This window comes from Sapajus apella, unplaced genomic scaffold, assembly GCF_009761245.1.
Source record: "Sapajus apella isolate SASKATOON/1434 unplaced genomic scaffold, GSC_monkey_1.0 scaffold8, whole genome shotgun sequence".
Lineage (NCBI taxonomy): Eukaryota > Metazoa > Chordata > Mammalia > Primates > Cebidae > Sapajus > Sapajus apella.
In genome coordinates this window covers 35,808,237-35,826,422 of record NW_022436948.1, presented here as the reverse complement: position 1 = coordinate 35,826,422, position 18,186 = coordinate 35,808,237, and the positions used below count along the sequence as shown (strand labels likewise).

At 35.9% G+C, this 18,186-nt stretch overlaps 1 protein-coding gene across 1 annotated transcript in view; it reads right to left on the bottom strand.

The window, feature by feature from the left end:
• Positions 1-18,186, bottom strand: part of LOC116550642 (nuclear receptor corepressor 1-like) — an 83,898-nt gene that overhangs the window by 19,261 nt on the left and 46,451 nt on the right. Inside the window, 1 exon segment of the mRNA XM_032276662.1 lies at positions 16,899-16,989. Coding sequence (XP_032132553.1) covers positions 16,899-16,989 — 91 coding nt within the window.

Genomic DNA, 18,186 nt, shown 5'->3' with positions numbered 1-18,186 from the left:
TAATAGACTTTCTGTAGCTTTTATTATGGTGGTTGTTTGTTTCATCAGTTTTCCTGAAAGGTGATAGAGAATTGCTCGAGAAGCAGAAGTGAAGAGCATGATTTGAAAGGCTAAAGAGACAGTGACATCCTTGGGGAAGAAATATGTTTCAGCCATGAAAGAAGCAGCAGGAAATTTCTTCACAAGGAGTAATAAACTCACTGAGTATGAATTGTAGTTTCTGCAGGCAGAAAGAAATAGGGGGACGGTTAATTAGCAGAAGTCATATTGACATACAGCATAGTAGAGAATATTTGACATAAAAACTAAAGTTTGAGTTTGTTTTACAAAAACAGGAATAAAAGGTCTAGGGATGTGGTTTAAATAGTTTCTTTGAAGAATATTTTAGTTTTCTATTGTTGATTAAAAATATCACTAAGTTAGTGGCTTAAAAGAATACTCATTAGCTTATAGTTTAGTAGGTAAAAACTCCAGGCAAGCTCGACTGTTCTCTGCTTAGTGCCCCTGAAGATCAAAATTGGGGTGTCATCCAAGCTAAGCTGTTATCTGGAGTATCTGAAGAAAAATCAGATTCCAAATTCATTGAAATTGTTGGTGAAATCTAGTTCCTTGAGATTGTATAATTGAAGACCTCAATTCCTTAACAGTTTTTAGTAAGGGGCTGACTTCAGCTTCTAGAGGGTATTTTCCAGTTTCTTTTTATGGAACCAAGTCCATCCTCAGAGCTAACAGTAGCACATTAAATCATCATTGTGCTTTGAACCTGTTTCACATTTCCTGCTACTATCATGTGGATATAGTGCTATGCTTTTAAGAGCTTGTGTAATTATACCAAAACTACCAGATATGCACTCCTTGTCTTAGGATCAACTATGCTGTATAAAATAACACGATCACCAAAGTGATATAGCATAATATTCTGTTTCTGGGCATCAAAGTGGGATTTCTTCGTGGTCATTTTACAAATTCTCCCTACCATAAGCTCTATGAGGAAAAAGGGAATTAGACTTGGTATCACTACATGTACACCAGGAGGGTTAGCCTAGAGTAAACATTAGTATCAATTGTGGGGCTTTAAAATTATCTCAGGCTGGAGCCCTACCCCAGAACAAATAAGTTATAATTTCTGAGGGTGAGGCCTAGGAATCAGCACAAAACTTCTCAGTCATGTTAGTCTCAGAAGTTACAAGTTAACTTAGTATACCATGTATGGTAGCAACATCAGACATACTTTGAGCTAACTAACAATAGATAGTCTTTTTATTCTAATTAATTCGTTCCCAGACTTCTTTCTAATTTCAAAGATTCTGAGAGTTCTAAATTGAATATTTGGGGACAGATTATGAACAATGACATTTTCACATAGAAATCAATCTAGACAGACAAGCAGGTCTTGCCAAATTTAAAGAATCATTTAGAATCCTTCAAAACCTGCTGAAACATTAAACCACTTTCAAAGGTGGATAATGCAATAGAAAACACAACTTCTCTGAGAAGATCTGCTAAAGATATCTGTAAGCATAGGCATTAGAAATGTGATTTTATATTTTGAAAAGGCATATATAAGCCTTTGTAAAATTCAAAGACTTTATAGTTTAAAACTTCTAGAATTATGCTTATGTCAAATCAGTTATTTTTTATAATAGCTCTGAACAGTTTCAAATTGTAACCTAAATTTTAATTACATCCATGTGATCATTCATAGATAATGAATTTATCCGAAAATAACCCATTGCCAAATAAATATCTGTAACTACCACCAGGCTGGAGGTGCAGTGATGCAATCTCGGCTCTCTGTAACCTTCACCTTCTGTGTTCAAGCCATTCTCCTACCTCAGCCTCCCAAGTAGCTGCGACTACAAGCGCATGCCACCATGCCCAGCTGATTTTTGTATTTTTAGTAGAGGTAGTGTTTCACCATGTTGTCCAGTGTGGCCTCCGTATCTTGATCTCCTGATCCACCCACCTTGGCCTCCTAAAGTGCTAGGACTAAAGACCTGAGCCACCGCAACCAGCCATCTCAATCATTTTTATCTACTGTATTTAAATTATAGGATTAAAATATATACATATTTTTGTCTAATTATTTTATGCAATTTTACATAAAATTGCATATATTTGCATATTTACTATAAACTTACAAGGAAAACACTCATGAGCATTTAAAAAACATTTCATAATTTAGAGTTACAAATTGGTATCTCATTTTCATGACTTTTCTTCCAACAGAATGGTAGTCTCTCAACTAAATAAGGACATCCTCCAGATAAACTATAAAAACATATCTGTTGGTGAAATATTGAACCCCTTTTTCATAGAGACTGAATAAAAAAGGTTCTGACCACTTTTATCCTTATATTCAAAATTGTACTGGAGTACATTACCAGTGAAATAAAGCAAAACAAAAATAAATAAATAAAAGTTAAAAAGCTGGAAGAAAAGCTATCTTTATTCAAAATGGTTACAATTATCTACATAGATTATCTGGGGGAATCTCACATTGCAAAACAAGTATAACTAACAAGTAAGTTTATCAAGTTTTATGATTAAAGGTCAATATATAAAAATAAGTTGTACTCATTTTGTTTCTTTTTTATAACTATATTTTGATGGAATTAAAAATAAACAATCCACAATATTATTAAACAATGTAAAATACTTAATAAAATGGGTTGTAGCCTCTGAAAGATATGGCCACACCCTAATTCCCAAGCCCTGTGAATGCTTTCTTAAAACAAACAAACAAACAAAAAACATTTACAGTTGTAAATAAATTAAGGATCTCAAATTGAGAATATACTGGTTTATTTAAATATTCCCTAAACCTAATGACAAATGTCCTTAGAAACACAGATAAGAAAGCCATGTAAAAATAGAGGCAGAGTTTGGAGAGATATTGCCATGAACCAAAGAATGTTGAAAGCCTATTGAAACTGGAGGAAAAGGAAGCTCCCCTAGAGCGTCCAGAAGGAGTCTAGGCCTGCTGACATCTTGATTTTGGGCTCTGGCCTCTAGAAAGATGAAAGAAAACTTCTGTCGCTTTAACCCACCAAGTATGTGATAATTTGTTTTGGCAGCACTGGAAAACTAATATACTTAATAATAAATTTAATTAAAAACATGTTAGATATATTAATATGTTAAAACTATAAAATATTGTTGAAAGTAAGGAACAACTAAAAAATTAAGAAATAGCATATCTAAGTAATATTGTTATCATTATGATGGCAGAGGCTGCTCCAGATGGCCTGCAGCTGCCATCATGCTGACTGCAGCAGGGAGGCATGGGCTGGGCTGCACACTCTATGGAGCCCAAGAGCAGGAGGGAGCCATGCCCATGACCCCAGGGACAGCTACAGCCACCTAAATGGTGCTGCAGACTCAGGCCTCCTACTCCACAGAGAAGGCAGCAGCTCACCTCCCCACCTGCACCTCTTGTAGGCTCCAAAGTGCCTGATACTGCTACCTAGTTTCTCCCTCCCACAATCTCGGAACAAAGTCAGGGCCAAGCCTGGGTGCCGTGAATGGCAGCATGAGGCAGACGGATTCCTGGGCAAAAGAGGGTGGGTGTCTGGTGATGCCCAAATTTCAGGCCAGATATGCCGTGAAGGCATGGGTCTCACTCCCCTGGACCAGAGTGGAAACTTGTGGTCCTTTTTCAGGCCTGTCCATGACTGCCCAGGGAACAATCATCACTCATTTTCTCCCCTCTGAGGCCCATAAAAGTCCTATGCTCAGCCAGAGCTAAACAGATATCGGGACAACCAGCTGCAAAAGAAGCTATCCACTCCAGGCCCTCCTCTGAGCTCTTGTTGCTCAAAACTTCTGTTTGTCTTGCTCACCCTCATTTGTCTGCATACTTCATTCTCCCTGGGTGGAGGACAAGAACTTGGGATCTGCCAATTGAGGCTAAGAGAGCTATAACACGAACAGGGCCCAGACATGCCCCTTGCTCACCACATTGAAGGTGAAGAGAAGAAAATAAGAGTGACGGCCATTTTGGGGAGCCCAGGCCTGGGAGGTCCTCGAACCAGGTCTGTGACTTCCTCTTTGGGGCCCTGCAGTTCTTGGCATCCCCAGGCTTCCAGGAACCACCATGTTTTCCAGTGCCAGCTGTGGAAGCAACCTGCAGTGTGCTTGGTCTGGCCATAGTCTCACAGAGAGCTAGCACCCATGCTAGTACCTGGAGCTGCCCGCGTGACTGCAGCAGCCAGGATGTCTGACTGCACAATGGTGAGACTCCACCCTGGCTCACAGACCCCTCACCACTCCATACAGTCTGCCTTGACAGGTATGGGATCCAGGCCAGAATCATGAGCCAAGCACATCCTGCCAGGCCAAGTGGCCCCAGTGGGCCTGATCAAAACTCGGGCAAAGCCACCACTGGCCACAGAAGTTTCCAGCCAGAAAATACACACCCTAAAGATCCCATAACAATAATACCCTAATTGATCTATAAATTCAATAACACTCAAATAAAAATCTTTAAAGCCTTTTTAAACCCTAATTGTTCATGTTTCTTTTATATTTACATAAATTTCCTTCTAGAATTCACAGTTGACTGTTCCCCTCACCCCCGGCACTTTAAATATAGTCATGCACCACATAACAACAATTTGGTCATGACAGACATATAGGACAGTGGTTCCTTTCTATTGGAATGGAGCAAAATGTTTCCTCTCATCTAGTGAAACTGTAGCCATTTTCACATCATAGCACAATGCATCGCTCCTGTGTTTGTGGTGATGCTGTTCTAAACAAATCTGGTACACTGCCAGTTGTATAAAAGTATTATACATTTACAGGCAGTACAGGTTAATAATGATATAATTAATAATGATAAATGCCTATGATACTGGTTTATGTATGTACTGAACTATACTTTTATCAGTATTTTAGAGTTTATTCCTTCTACTTATTAAAAATAAAAAGGTTAACTTTGAAACAGCCTCAGGCAAGTCCTTCAGGAGGTATCCTAGAAGAAAGCATTGTTATTATAGGAGATGACAGCTCTGTGCATGTTATTGCTCCTGAAGACCTTCCATTGGGACAAGATTTGAAGGTGGGAGACAGTGATATCCATGATCCTAACCCTCTGCAGGCCTAGGCTAATGTGTGTGTTTGTGTCTTACTTTTTAGCCAAAAAAAGCTTAAAAGTAAAATGAAATTAAAAATAGAAAAGTTTATAGAATAAATATATGAAATACATTTTTATACAGTTTTATAATGTGTTTGTGTTTTGTTACTACAGAAATAAAACATTTAAAAAATTAAAGTTAACAAAGTAAAGATTTGAAATAAGCTAAGATTAATTTATTATTAAAGAGTAATTTTTAATAAATTGATTTTAGCCTCAGTGTAGGGTTAATAAAATCTAGAGTAGTGTACGATAATATCCTAGGTCTTCATATTTACTCACAACTTACTGACTCACCTAGAGCAACTACCAGTCCTGCAAACTCCATTCATGGAAAGTACCCTATACAATTGTACCATTTTTTATTATTATATTGCATGTTTCCAGCATCTTTTCTATGTTTACACATATCTAAATACACAAAAATCATTGTGTTACAATGACCTACAGTATTCGGTACAGTAACATGCTGTATAGGTTTGCAGCCTAGGAGCAATAAACTATCCCATAGAGCTTAGATGTTACCATCTAGGTTTGTGTAAGTATACTCTATGATGTTGACACATTGATGAAAATCACCTAATGACATATTTCTCAGAATGTGTCTCATTTTCATGTGACACTTGGCTGTGTATTATCCAACTCCTATGGCCTTGAAAGATTCTGCTGAGACTAAAAAGCTTCTGCATAACAACAGACTATCAATAGGGTATACAGTAACTTATAGTAACTTATAGAATGTGAGAAAATATTTGCAAACTATGCCTTCAGCAAAGCACTAAAATCCAGAATATATAGAGAAATTATCAACAATACTGAAACAAACAATCCTAGTAAAAAGTGGACAAAAAACATGAACAGACATTTCTCAAAAGAAAACATATGATTAGGTAACAAACATGAAAAAAATTTCAGCATCACTAATCATCAGAGAAATGCAAATCAAAAACACAGTGAAATACTATCTCACACCAGTCAGAATGGTTTCTATCAAAACGTCAAAAAATAACAGGTGTTGGCAATGTTGCAGAGAAAAGGGAATGTCTATACTCTGCGGTGAGATTATATATTAGTTTAGCCCTGTAAAAAACAAAGTAGAAGTTGGCTGCTATTCTTATTGAGAATCACTTGGATGTGGTGAATTTCATTTATGTTGCTTTTTCTAGATTCTCCTCTCATCTTTGTCTTTCAAAAGTTTAATTGTAATGTGTCTTGGTGTTGGTGTCTTTAGATTTATCCTATTGTAGCTTGTTGAGTTTTTTTATATATGCATATTGAGGTATTTTCTTAAATTAGAAAATTTTACAGCCATCATTTCCTTGAAGACTCTCCACCTCTTTCTTCTCTAAGAGTTCTATAATGTATAGATTGGTCTGCTTGATATATGGCATATGTCTCTTAGGCTTTGTTCAATTTTCTTTGTTCTTTTTGTTCTCTGATCCTCACAATCAATAATTTCAAATGTAGTATCTTCAATTCTGGATTATCTTTTCTGTATGTTGAAATCTTCTGGTGAGATGTCCTAGTACATTTTTCTACTCCATTAAGGTAAATTTTAGATTCAGAATTTTTGTTTCATTCTTTTTTAAATAATTTTTCAAATCTCTTTATTGAAATTCACATTTTTTCACGTACCATTTTCGTGATTTAATTACTTTTCCTTTAGCTATCTTAGCACATTTAAAACAATTTTGTTAAAGTCTTGGTCTAGCAAACCCAATGTCTGTCTATCCTCAGGAATGCAATCTGGATTTTTTTTTTCTTTGAAGGGATCATGTTTCCCTGTTTCTTTTGTGCCTATAATTTTTTGGTTTTGAAAAACTGGGCATTAAAAAAAAAAATCAGCAACCTCTTTCAGTTTTAGCAAACTGTGTTGAGACAGTCCTCTGCTTATTCATTGGATATGTTTTAGTCTTTGTCATCAGGCTGAGGTAGAAACTTTACATATTTTTATGTCTTTTCTGAGTTTTCATCTTCTCTGGGCCTGAGTGTGGCTTTTTTGATTATCCTGTATACATAAATGGTTTTGAATTTCCTAATTTCCTGAAGAGTTTTTTCATAGATTTTGAGGGGCCTTACATGTTTTATTGTGTCTTCTTTTCTAATTTCTTGCCCTAGTCTGTGAGTTTTTGTATCTCTGCAGTTAGTTAAAGTAGCATTTAGATTCAAGTGCTGCCTGGGATCCAAGTTAGAATACTGTATTCTACTCCCTCACCTGAGCTCTGAGTTGGTTGAAACAGAGACTCGTCCTTCTGGCTGCCTCCAGACAGCTTGGATCATTGCAAATAGGGTATTTTCTGCTCCTTTCTATTAAAATGACGGTATTAAGAACTAGGATACTGCTTCCTTCAGAGCAAAATTGTACCAGGCTGGGGAGCTAGCAGGACAAGGAAAGTAAAAATACCATTAAATGTCTGACTGTTTTGAAGGTGACTTTCTTCTGACAGATGTTTCTTGCTTTCTGCAGTGCTTTAACTCCTTTTAAGAGTGCTTATAAAGTTTCTTTAGCCAGCCTCAAGTTTAGTTTTTGAGAATTCTTGTGGTTTTGGTTATTTTTTTAAAAGGTTTCTATGACAGAATAAGAGCCTGGGGCTTTTCTAGTTTACAATTTTGCAGACATCCGTCTGGAAATTTGATTTCTGATACCACATGTTTAACAGAGGACATCTTAGCATAATTTGTTTTTCAGCAAATGTTTAAACATTTTCATTAATTAATACCGTGTATCATTTCATTTTTTTTTTTAAGAAACAAAATCTTGCTCTGTCACCCAGGATGGAATGATTTCAGCTCCCTGTAACCTGAAACTTCTAAGCTCAAGTGATCCTTCCTCTTCAGCCTCCCGAGTATCTAGGACTACACACATCTGACACCATGCTTGGTTAATTTTATCTTATTTCATTTTTTTGTGCAGATGAGGTCTCACTATGTTGCCCTGGCTGCTCTCAAACACCTAGCCTCAAGCAATCCATCCTCCTATCTCAGCCTCCCAAAGCATTGAGATTACAGGTGTGAGTCCCATACCTGATTAACTTACAGTTTCTTTAAATTTCCAGTTTTCAAATAAAAACAAAAATTGAGGTACAAATAGTTAAAGCATTTTTTATAGTATTAAGTATCTCTTTTACTTAGTAACATTGTCATCCTGACATTAATTCTTTAAACTGATAGACAGATAAATCCACACATATTATCTATCCCTATCTATTTATCCTATTGTAGGATGTCCCGGGATTCTTGTATTAAACTTATATTTCTTAGAAAAAATTAAGTTCAATAAATTAAAATATTATAATTATTCAATAATGGTAAGTTGCCACTATTATTTTCATATTTTCTTTCACTTTGTCCATTTTTTTCTTCCTGGAATTTTCAGGGAATGAACATTTTCAACACATAAGTAAATATTAAATATTAAAAATAGCAGACAAAATTTCTTTCTTCACCTCGCATTTTCTCTTAAATTCAGATTAAGAAGCCATTTTCCTCTAAATTGTATTAAATCTACATATTTTAGTGTTACAAAATAATCGTATGTGACAATGGTTAATTCTTGATTCTCAAATTACAATCTCAAATTGCCATTTTTCAGCAGCATTGGACACAATGAATCATTCCTACTTTTTAGGAATTGTTTTTAAAATTTATTTCAGGACATGTATACTTTACTAGACTTCAATGTACTTCATAAGTTATTTCTTATGGGTCTAATTTTCTGGATCTTCTTTATCCCAGTCTCTGATTTTGAATATATTCTATGGCTTACTCCTTCTACCACTTTTCTTTTTCATCTACAGCCTACCAAGGTATCCACTTCCAGTTCCCTGACTTTAGATAGTGTGGATTCACTAATTCCCAGTTTTTTATTTTCTTCAGCCCTCAGGTACCACTCTTGGACACATCTATATCACCGCCTATGAACTACAGCTCTTACCAGTCCTACAGTTTTTTATATTTAAATATAACTAAAGCCCTCATAGGTTTTCATCTAAACTATTAAAATATCTACCTAAAAATCTTGCCGCTTACGCTAATAGCCCTTTCTAGACTATCCTCTATGGATTAGCTAGAGTATTGCTGTAAATCAATGAAGCATATTGTATTATTTTCCTGCTAAATATGTTCTGGTGGGTTCCTACAAAGTTAGAACAAAATCTAAAGGGCTACTTAAAGCCTCCTAAAAGGCCCTAAATGAGATGGCCTGTATTTGTTTCCTATTACTGCAGTAAAAAAGGAACACAAACTTAATTTCTTAAATCAACACACATGTATTATCTTGCAGTCCTGGAGATTAGAAATCCAAAACGGATTTCACTGGGCTGAAATAAATATGTCTTCAGGTCTTCATTCCTTCCTGAGGCTCTGGGAGAGATTCATTTCTTTTCTTTTTACAGTTCTCAAGACTTTGCCTATAATATCTGGTTTATGGTTCTCTTTTGTGTTTAAAGTCAGAAGTGATTATTGAGTCTTCCTTATTGTAGTCCTCTGACACTGACTTTTCTGCCTCCCTCTTTTACTTATAAGGAAATCTGTGATTACAGTGCACCCACCCAGATAATCCACTATATATGCCCCATCTCAAAACAAGCTGATAAACAAACTTCATTCTATCTGAAATTTTAATTCCCATTTGACATGTAACATAACATATTCAAAAGTTCCAGGGATTAGAACGTGAACATCTTTTAATGAGCCTTGGCTCCTGCTGAATTCCAATGTCCAATTCTAAAATAATCTTTCCCCTTTATTCCATGCATTCCCACTAGTGGGCTCAATTTTCTTCCAACATGACAAATTTGCTCCCATGTCAGAGCATGTGAATTCCTGTTCTTTCTGCTTGTAAAAGTCTTTTAACGGGCTTTCCAACTACATATTTTAACAATTTTACTTCAGATTCTGTCCAAATTTTATATCTTGAGAGGTTTTTTTGATCATTGTATTTGTAATAGTCCTCCTTACTTCAGCCTTTCCCAACTAAACTTTATTTTTATTTTAATACATTTAGGGAGTACAAGTACAGTTGTGTTATATGAAGATATTGTGTAGAGGTGATATTGATGATGTTAGGGAAGCTATCGCCAAAATAGTAAGCATTGTACACCATAGATAATTTCTCAGCCCTCGCCCCCTTCCACCATCTGACCCTTCTCCCTTTAAGTCTCAAGTACTGATTATTCCATTCTGTATGTTTACATGTGCACGTGTACCCATTGTTCAGTTCCTACTTATCAGAGAAAACATGCAGTTTCGACTTTCTTTTTCTGAATCATTTCACTTAGGATAAAGGCCTCCAGCTTCATCCATCTGACTATAAAGGAAGCAATTTAGTATATTTAAAGCTGAGTAGCATTCCAAGGTGTGTGTGGGTGTATATAAAATATGTATGTTACATATTTTGTATATCATATATTGTATATGTCAAATATAGTTTATATGATATATATATCTTATATACACCATATTATATATATGTATATGCAGACACACACACACACACACACACACACACACACACACTACATTTTCTTTATCCAATCATTTGTTGACAGATACCCATATCTATCACTACACACAGAAAAGAGAACACTTATACACTGGTAGTGGGACTATAAATTGGCACAACCTCTGTGGAGATTCTCAAAGAACTAAACATGGTACTGCCATTTGATTCAATAAACGTCCTTATTTTTTGTATAATGTGTATCTATCAGTGTCTCTATGATTACATTCTACTTATTTTATTATACTGTGTATGTGTGTGTGTCTATCTGTGTAGTTTCTGAGTTCCAAATTAGAATATAAACCCACTGAAAGTGAGAAATAGTGCTATATTCATCACCGAAATATTCCTATTAACTGAAACAGAGCTTGGTACATGGTAGAGACTCCATAAATAGTTATTGAATAAATAAATATACTTTTAAAGAATGTATATCGACTACCATCTATTTATGTACATTATCCTGTTTAATTCATTGGAGTAAAAAAAAAAATCCAAAGAGATAATATGCAAGGCTATTTAAGTAATAGAATTGGGAGACTAATATTCTGAATTATTATTCAAATTTTCACCAATTTATCTCTGAAAGGTGAGTCAAATCTTGACTTTTGGTATTTCAGAAAAATAAACAAAATATGATATATATATTCTAATTGAAGCATACCTAGTGCTGACTTCTATTTAATATGGCAGATTCAGGTTTGTGGTAGAAACTCTCACATCTCATTTTGCCATTCCAAATATAATACATAAACTTTCAGAACAAGTTTAGCTCAAACCAAGGAGGAAACTATTCAGAAACCAGAAGGAAAAATAAATAGAAATCATAGCTAAGATTTGTGAGGTAGACTTCAAGCCAGAGAGGTGACGGATAAGTCAGAACTAGAGAAAGACCTGAACAACTGGTGTTGGGATGTTAATATCTGCATAGGGATGGAAAACAAGGACGTTATGTTTTGCTGTGGAATCTGGATCTCTGTGATCCCATTAAAAAAAAGACCTATAAAAGACTGGCAAAGATTCAGAACTCCTTGTTCTATTTTATAAGTCTGCTGATCATTCAGGCTCATAGGAGGTAAAGACACTGAGAAATCAAAGCCCCAAGTCTGCAACATGCCTGGGAATGGGTTCAAAATCATATTACTTAAAGGATGCAGGAACGTCAGATGAAATTATATGACAATATGCTATAAACTTTTAAAATTCTTAATATTGGAAGTGCAAATGTAAACACAGAGCACCTGAAAAAAAAAAAAGAAAATGCATCACAATAAAATTGAACTCAATGTAAAAAAATAAATTAGTTAAAATAAAAGCAGAGTCAGGTTATTCCAAAAATAAAAATATATTTCATCACAAGAAATGGCAATAATGTAAATTTTAAAGTCATTGAAATAAGTATATTCAAAATATTCACAGCTATATTACTCATAAGCCAAGCATGAATTATGAAAACCTATCTCATTTTTTAAAGTATATTTGTTTCAGAACAAAATTACAGAAGTTAAAAAAAATATATTGATTGATTTAAAAGTTATTGAAAAGTTTTTTTTTTTTTTTTTTTTTTTTTTTTTTTTTTTAATTAATAAATTCTGTACTTCTCTTGCCAACCCAAACTTTTCCACCTGCTATAGACTATAAGACAGCCTGTGCCTTAATTCATGATGCTGGGTGGCCTCACCTAAAGTTACGTTTCAAGGAAAAGCCAAACTCAAGATCTAACTCTACTGTAATCTCTCAGCTCTTCAGGTCTATAGCCAATATCACATTCTCTCATGTTTCAGGAGACCAGTGAAGCCAGTGGAGCTACAGACCACAAACGTTGTCAGATATGACTACTTTATAGCAGAAAATACCTGGAGAATGTAAGTAGATACACATTCTGAAATTCCTTTACCACAAAGTCAAAAATAATTTGGCTTTGGCTGAATGCATTGATTTATTCAGTGGTTCGGAATGAGGGGAAATTTTGTTCTCCCAAGGACATTTGCCAATATCTGCAGACATTTTTAATGTTCAAAATTGCTGGAGGGTAAAATCGTCTTCTAATGGGTCTGAGGGACCGTGTTAGGGAAAATAAACCTGTCTTCCCTAGTCCGCAAGGGGAGTGGTTTCAAAGGCAAGAACTTCCCAGCACCATGCCTCCATCCACCTCCCTATCCCGGAACCTAGAGTTCTTTGTCTAACTTTCCCTCACATGGGGTAGGTAGAAATTCCAGGTGAGCTTCCTGTGTCCAGATAGTCCGCCAAAAGCCCCGGAAGGACGGGTTCTGTTGTGGGTCCAAGCAACCAATCTGGAATCAGAGTCAAAGATCAATCACGCCAGAGGAAGTTTAAAGGAACTCTTCTCATTGGACAAGAACTTGAACGGGGCAGGAATAACTTCAAAGTTGAAACCCCACTGCCTCTTTCCTGTGCAGATTTGCCCCTCTGAGACCCCCTCCCACAACAACGTGGGAGGTGTTTTTCCGTCTCTACCAGTGGGAATATCTCCTTCCAGTTCCCCTCCCCTTCCCAAGGCAGCGTGGGAGCCTTTTCTCTTTCTCTCCCTGCTTAATGAATCGCTTTCTGGTAAACTCTTTGCCTCTGTTACTTACTTGAACTGTAAACACACCAGGCCACCAGGGCCCCTTCCCCATTCTTGGGGCAAAGAGAGAGGCCAAGAACCTCGGGCACATCAAATGGCGGGGAGCTGCGCCCCAAACTGTCTGCACCCAGTTACAGGTAGATACCACAGATTTTGCTAAATGTCTTACAATGCACAGAGTAATCTCCTAAAGCAAAGAATTTTTCAGCCCTAAATGTCAATAATGCTCAGGTTGAAGAACGCTAATGTAAATGTATTTCCAGGGAGTCTGTTTTAATATGACACATAAAGCATCGAGTTCTCATTGTTTCTTTGGCTGGCTTACTGTGAGGAAGTGAAACAAGGTTGAGTTATTGAAAAATTCTTGGAATGATGTGGTATACACAAATACATAGACTATTAAAGTGGATTGTAATATGTGATACAGTTGTTCTATTACTACGTATTTCTCCTTAGTGACTGAGAAATTGTCTTTTCACCGAAGCACTGAGAAATTAAAAGTAGTTTTATGGCAGTTTCTTTAACTTATAGGCTAAAGTCATCGGTAGCTGTGATGGTATAGATGAGTGATATTTCAATAGAATTGGTATCATCTCAAAAGTCAAAGACATGACAGGACATTTAACTAACAGAGTTAAACTCTTGGGCAGTAAGATCAAAATAATAATTAAATTATTCATTAGTTAAGAATGGAATGAGGAAGTTGACAAATGTCCCTAGTACCAAAGTATACAGGTGTCTCATTAAGTGCCTACTTTAATTTCTATAGACAAAAGAAAATTCTTGAGTCTGCTTATTAAAAGACCAGGTTTAAGCCACACAGGTTTTCAAATGCCTTTAACCGAATTCCAGATTTGAGTCGTTTCACAGCCTCAGGATCATTCAAATGAAAAGGAAAGCAAGCATGGAAAAAGAAATTTACAGTGATAGCACTGGTACCTATGATGAATTTTCTACCTAACATGTCTGGAGAGATACCTGCAGCAATTTAGCAGTTTGAATGACAAAACAAAAGACGAATAGTTTTATTGTTTTTGAAATAACAAGCCTGCAGTGTGAAGGATATTCTTAATATTCATAACAACAGGATGACTTGCTCTGAGGATCTCAGTCATCTAATGTCCCCTAAAACCTCAGTGATTTCTGAGGAGTTTATGGACAAACAAAATGTCCATGGTGAAAAAAAAAATGGTGCCTATTTGACAGCTTATCAAAAGAAACTTCACCTTCCTAAGGCTGCTCTGATAACCCTCAGTGTTAAACGCACTCAGTGTTTATCTCACCTTGAAGTTCCTAAAAGAGAAATATAACCCAAATATCAGGGACCGATATAATTGACTCTTCTAAAAAAATCACCATGTGATTCACTTATGTATTCATTAAATGTTACTGGATGTAAAGAATAATTGCATGGACTTGCGATACATTCGTGGAAAATAAAAGAACAAAACAACAAATTAAAAAAATCCTTTGTTGTACTTACATTTCATTGTGAACAAGGTAAAAAAAAGCAGTAAATACCACAGGAAACTGTTAAATTTTATATTATAGGTTGTTCGATGTGATGGAGAAAAAAAGGAAAACTGAAAAAGAATCCACAATGTCAGGGTGAGGGAAGTAGTGTGATTTCTGTGCCTCACTGACATCATGTTTGAACAAAGATTTGAAGGAAATGAGTAGTTCAGTGGGTAACTGGGAAAATACTTGTCCAAGCAGGGGAAACTGCACTTGGCCAATGCAATGGCCTTAAAGTAGGAATATGCATAGCAGATATCAAGACAATCAGAAGGCCAATGTAGGGGAGTGAGGGTGAGAATATAAGGAGAATAAAACTAGGAAAATATGTCAAAGAGGTAAAGAAGAAAATGTCCAGGACCTGCACTCCTATATGCCTGAAATTTGGAGTGCTAAACACATTCAGTCAGCAGCCTTAGTGACTATCACAGTGTGTTCCTCTGTTCTTCAAATATTTGACTGTCTTCCTCCACTTTACCCCTTCACAAAGGAAAAATCCTAAAACCTACAGCTAGTTACAACATCAGTCTCAAAGTCCAGGACCCCTGTGTGGTGTGTGGTAATTTTCTTATTTCTTCTAGATGCATTTCTGTTTGATCTGGTGACTATGAATTGAAAGGACAAGTTATGTATTTCAAATACGAACTGAAAAGGAAAGATATGTATTCCAAATGCTGCAGTGAAACAAGGACAATATCACCATAATATCCAGTCCCATTTGTAAAGACAGGGATTAGAGATATATGCGGTGATAAAGAGGGGGATAGGGGACGTAGGTAGTGATGTGCTCAAGTCAAATTATACGGGTTCGCAATTTCTTAACCCTGGGAGTGTGAAATGATCCTTTATCAATCTCTGATTCTGCTTCTGGAAACTACTCCTTGGCAGCTAAGCAGATGACAACTTTCTTTTTAGACAAGGAAACTAAGGGGCAATGAGTGGACATTTTTAGTTTTAAATAATACAGTCTTCTGGTTCTTGTAAAAGTACAGTTTTCTCAAAAATCCACAGATATTGTATTTCTTTAATTCCAATACATTTGCTGTGCCAGAAACAATATATACAATTAGTTTTGAGATACAAATATCAACTTTCTATTTCTTTGATTGATAACACGTGTATGTGTCTTTTCCCCTGTTTCTTTCCAGCTACCTTGAACCTTTTATGTTTTAGTTGGAAAGTCACATATCTATTCTCTTCTCCCTGAGGCATTTTGTATATTTGAAAGGATGTAAATTCAAGTAGGCTCCACATTCTTAACTTGATCTTTACCCTGAGACACTTTAATCCATTCATTGGCTTTAAAAGTGACAGAAAGCAGGTCGGTGGTTGCCTAGCAGGTGCTGGGAAAGGCAGAGGAGGGGTGGATTACAAAAATCAGAAGAAAACATTTGAGAGTAATAGCAATATTACTAATCTTATTTGTGACAATGGTTTCTTGGATTGTATACTTATGTCAAATCTGATTTTGAAGTATACTTTTAAAATATTCAGGCTTCATTTTTATACACCTAAATACATTTGGAAAAATTTAAGCATGAAGTCCACACCTTAATTTGACCTTCACAAACAGGGCTTTTCCATTTTACCTTTTTCTAGTTGTGTGCTAGGTGGAAAAGTGGGAAGGGAAAATAATCACTTCCTCTCACTCTCATCCCCTTTATACTTATTGATAAATAAATTATTTATCTTCTTAAGTCATCAGTCTCCTGTCAGTGCCAGTAACCAATACACACTATTGCAATTCTGCTTTCCAATGTCTGTGTCTAGAGCTATATTTTGTTAAGTCAAATATATTACGGCTGCCTGACATGGGGAACCAACCTACAAGCCAGTTGCATCTTCACTACTTGCCCCCAGGCTTGTATTCCACAGAGAGACATGTTAAGATCTTGCTGTAACAACATTGCACTTCTAGAAGACAATTTATTTTTCTGTCAGCATAGTCTAAGTTACACACTGTAACAAGTAAATCCCAACACATCCATTATTTTAAATAGCAAATATATATGTCTTATGAACATTGCATGTAACCAGTACAATGGCCTTAGAGTAGGGATGTGCCCAACAGATATCAAGAGGACAAGGAAACTACCAGTCCTACAGCATGAATTGGCTGGAGTCCTAACTACCTGTACTTAACCTAAACCTGAAGTTACCAGAGAAATTGCTATATGGAACAATGCAGGTAGCTGCCATTTCTACATTGTTCTGAGTAGTATAGGTAGCTATGATACAAGAGAAAGTGACCTGGAAAAATAATAGGTAGTGTTTAAAGAGTAAGTCAGACATTACTGAGACATGGAAGGTACACAGATATTGGTAATGAGAAGGTCTAGAGTGTGACCATGAGATTATGAGACTAATGGCTGGTGGAGAGATTGTAGAACATCATTAAGCAGAATGTGCCAAAGAACTGAGAAGCTAGGCACTCTACTGATCATCTATGTGCATATTGCAATTACTAAGAATTAACAATCAAATAAAACAGGAAAGAGTAACGTAAAATAGTAAAGTCATTGAAAACTGAGATAAAGTAAATTGAAGTCACTATATCCAACGTTGTCTAGAAAACAGGAGTAGCAAGAATAATTATGATAGTTATCCATATTTTTATTTATGATGTGTTAGCAATACAACTGTATTTTAATAACTTTAGCATTTATGCTAACATATTCTTTATTTTCTCCACTTTTACATTTTATGTTATGGATAAGGTGGCACAGGGCTCGTAGATTACCATATACTGAGGTGAGATAAATGGGGTAATGGAAATTTGCGTTAGGAATAACTGATAAACGTCACCACTGGAAAAAAGAGAGTTCATTTTTGTTTATTTGAAGAAAAGGTGTATTAGATTTGAACATTTTTTTGGAAGAAAGATATTCGAGGTTTTGAATCATGGTGAACCTTATCACTCAGAAAGCTGAACTTCTGAAACTATTAAGTTTATATTATATCCTGAATAAAAACTGTCAAGTTCATATTATATTCTGAATATAAACTATTAAGTTTATATTATATTCTGAGTATGCTAATAGTGTTGAAATTATTAAGTTTATTTTCTTAACATTTCTATTAAGAAATATTCCAGTTTGTTCAGGCACGGTGGCTCACGCCTGTGATTCTAACATAGCACATCGGGAGTTCGAGGTAGGTGGGTCACTTGAGTTCAAGAGTTTGAGACCAGCCTGGCCAACATGGTGAAACCCTGTCTCTATTAAAAATACAAAAAAAAAAAAAATAGCCAGGTGTGATGGCAGGTGCCCTTAATCCCAGCTACTCTGGAGGCTGAAGCATGACAAATGCTTGAACCTTGAACCAGGGAGGTGAAAGTTGCAGTGAGTCAAAATTACATCATTGTACTGTAGCCTGGGTGACAGAGCAAGAGTTGGGAAGAAAAGGAAAGAAAGAAAGAAAGAAAGAAAGAAAGAAAGAAAGAGAGAA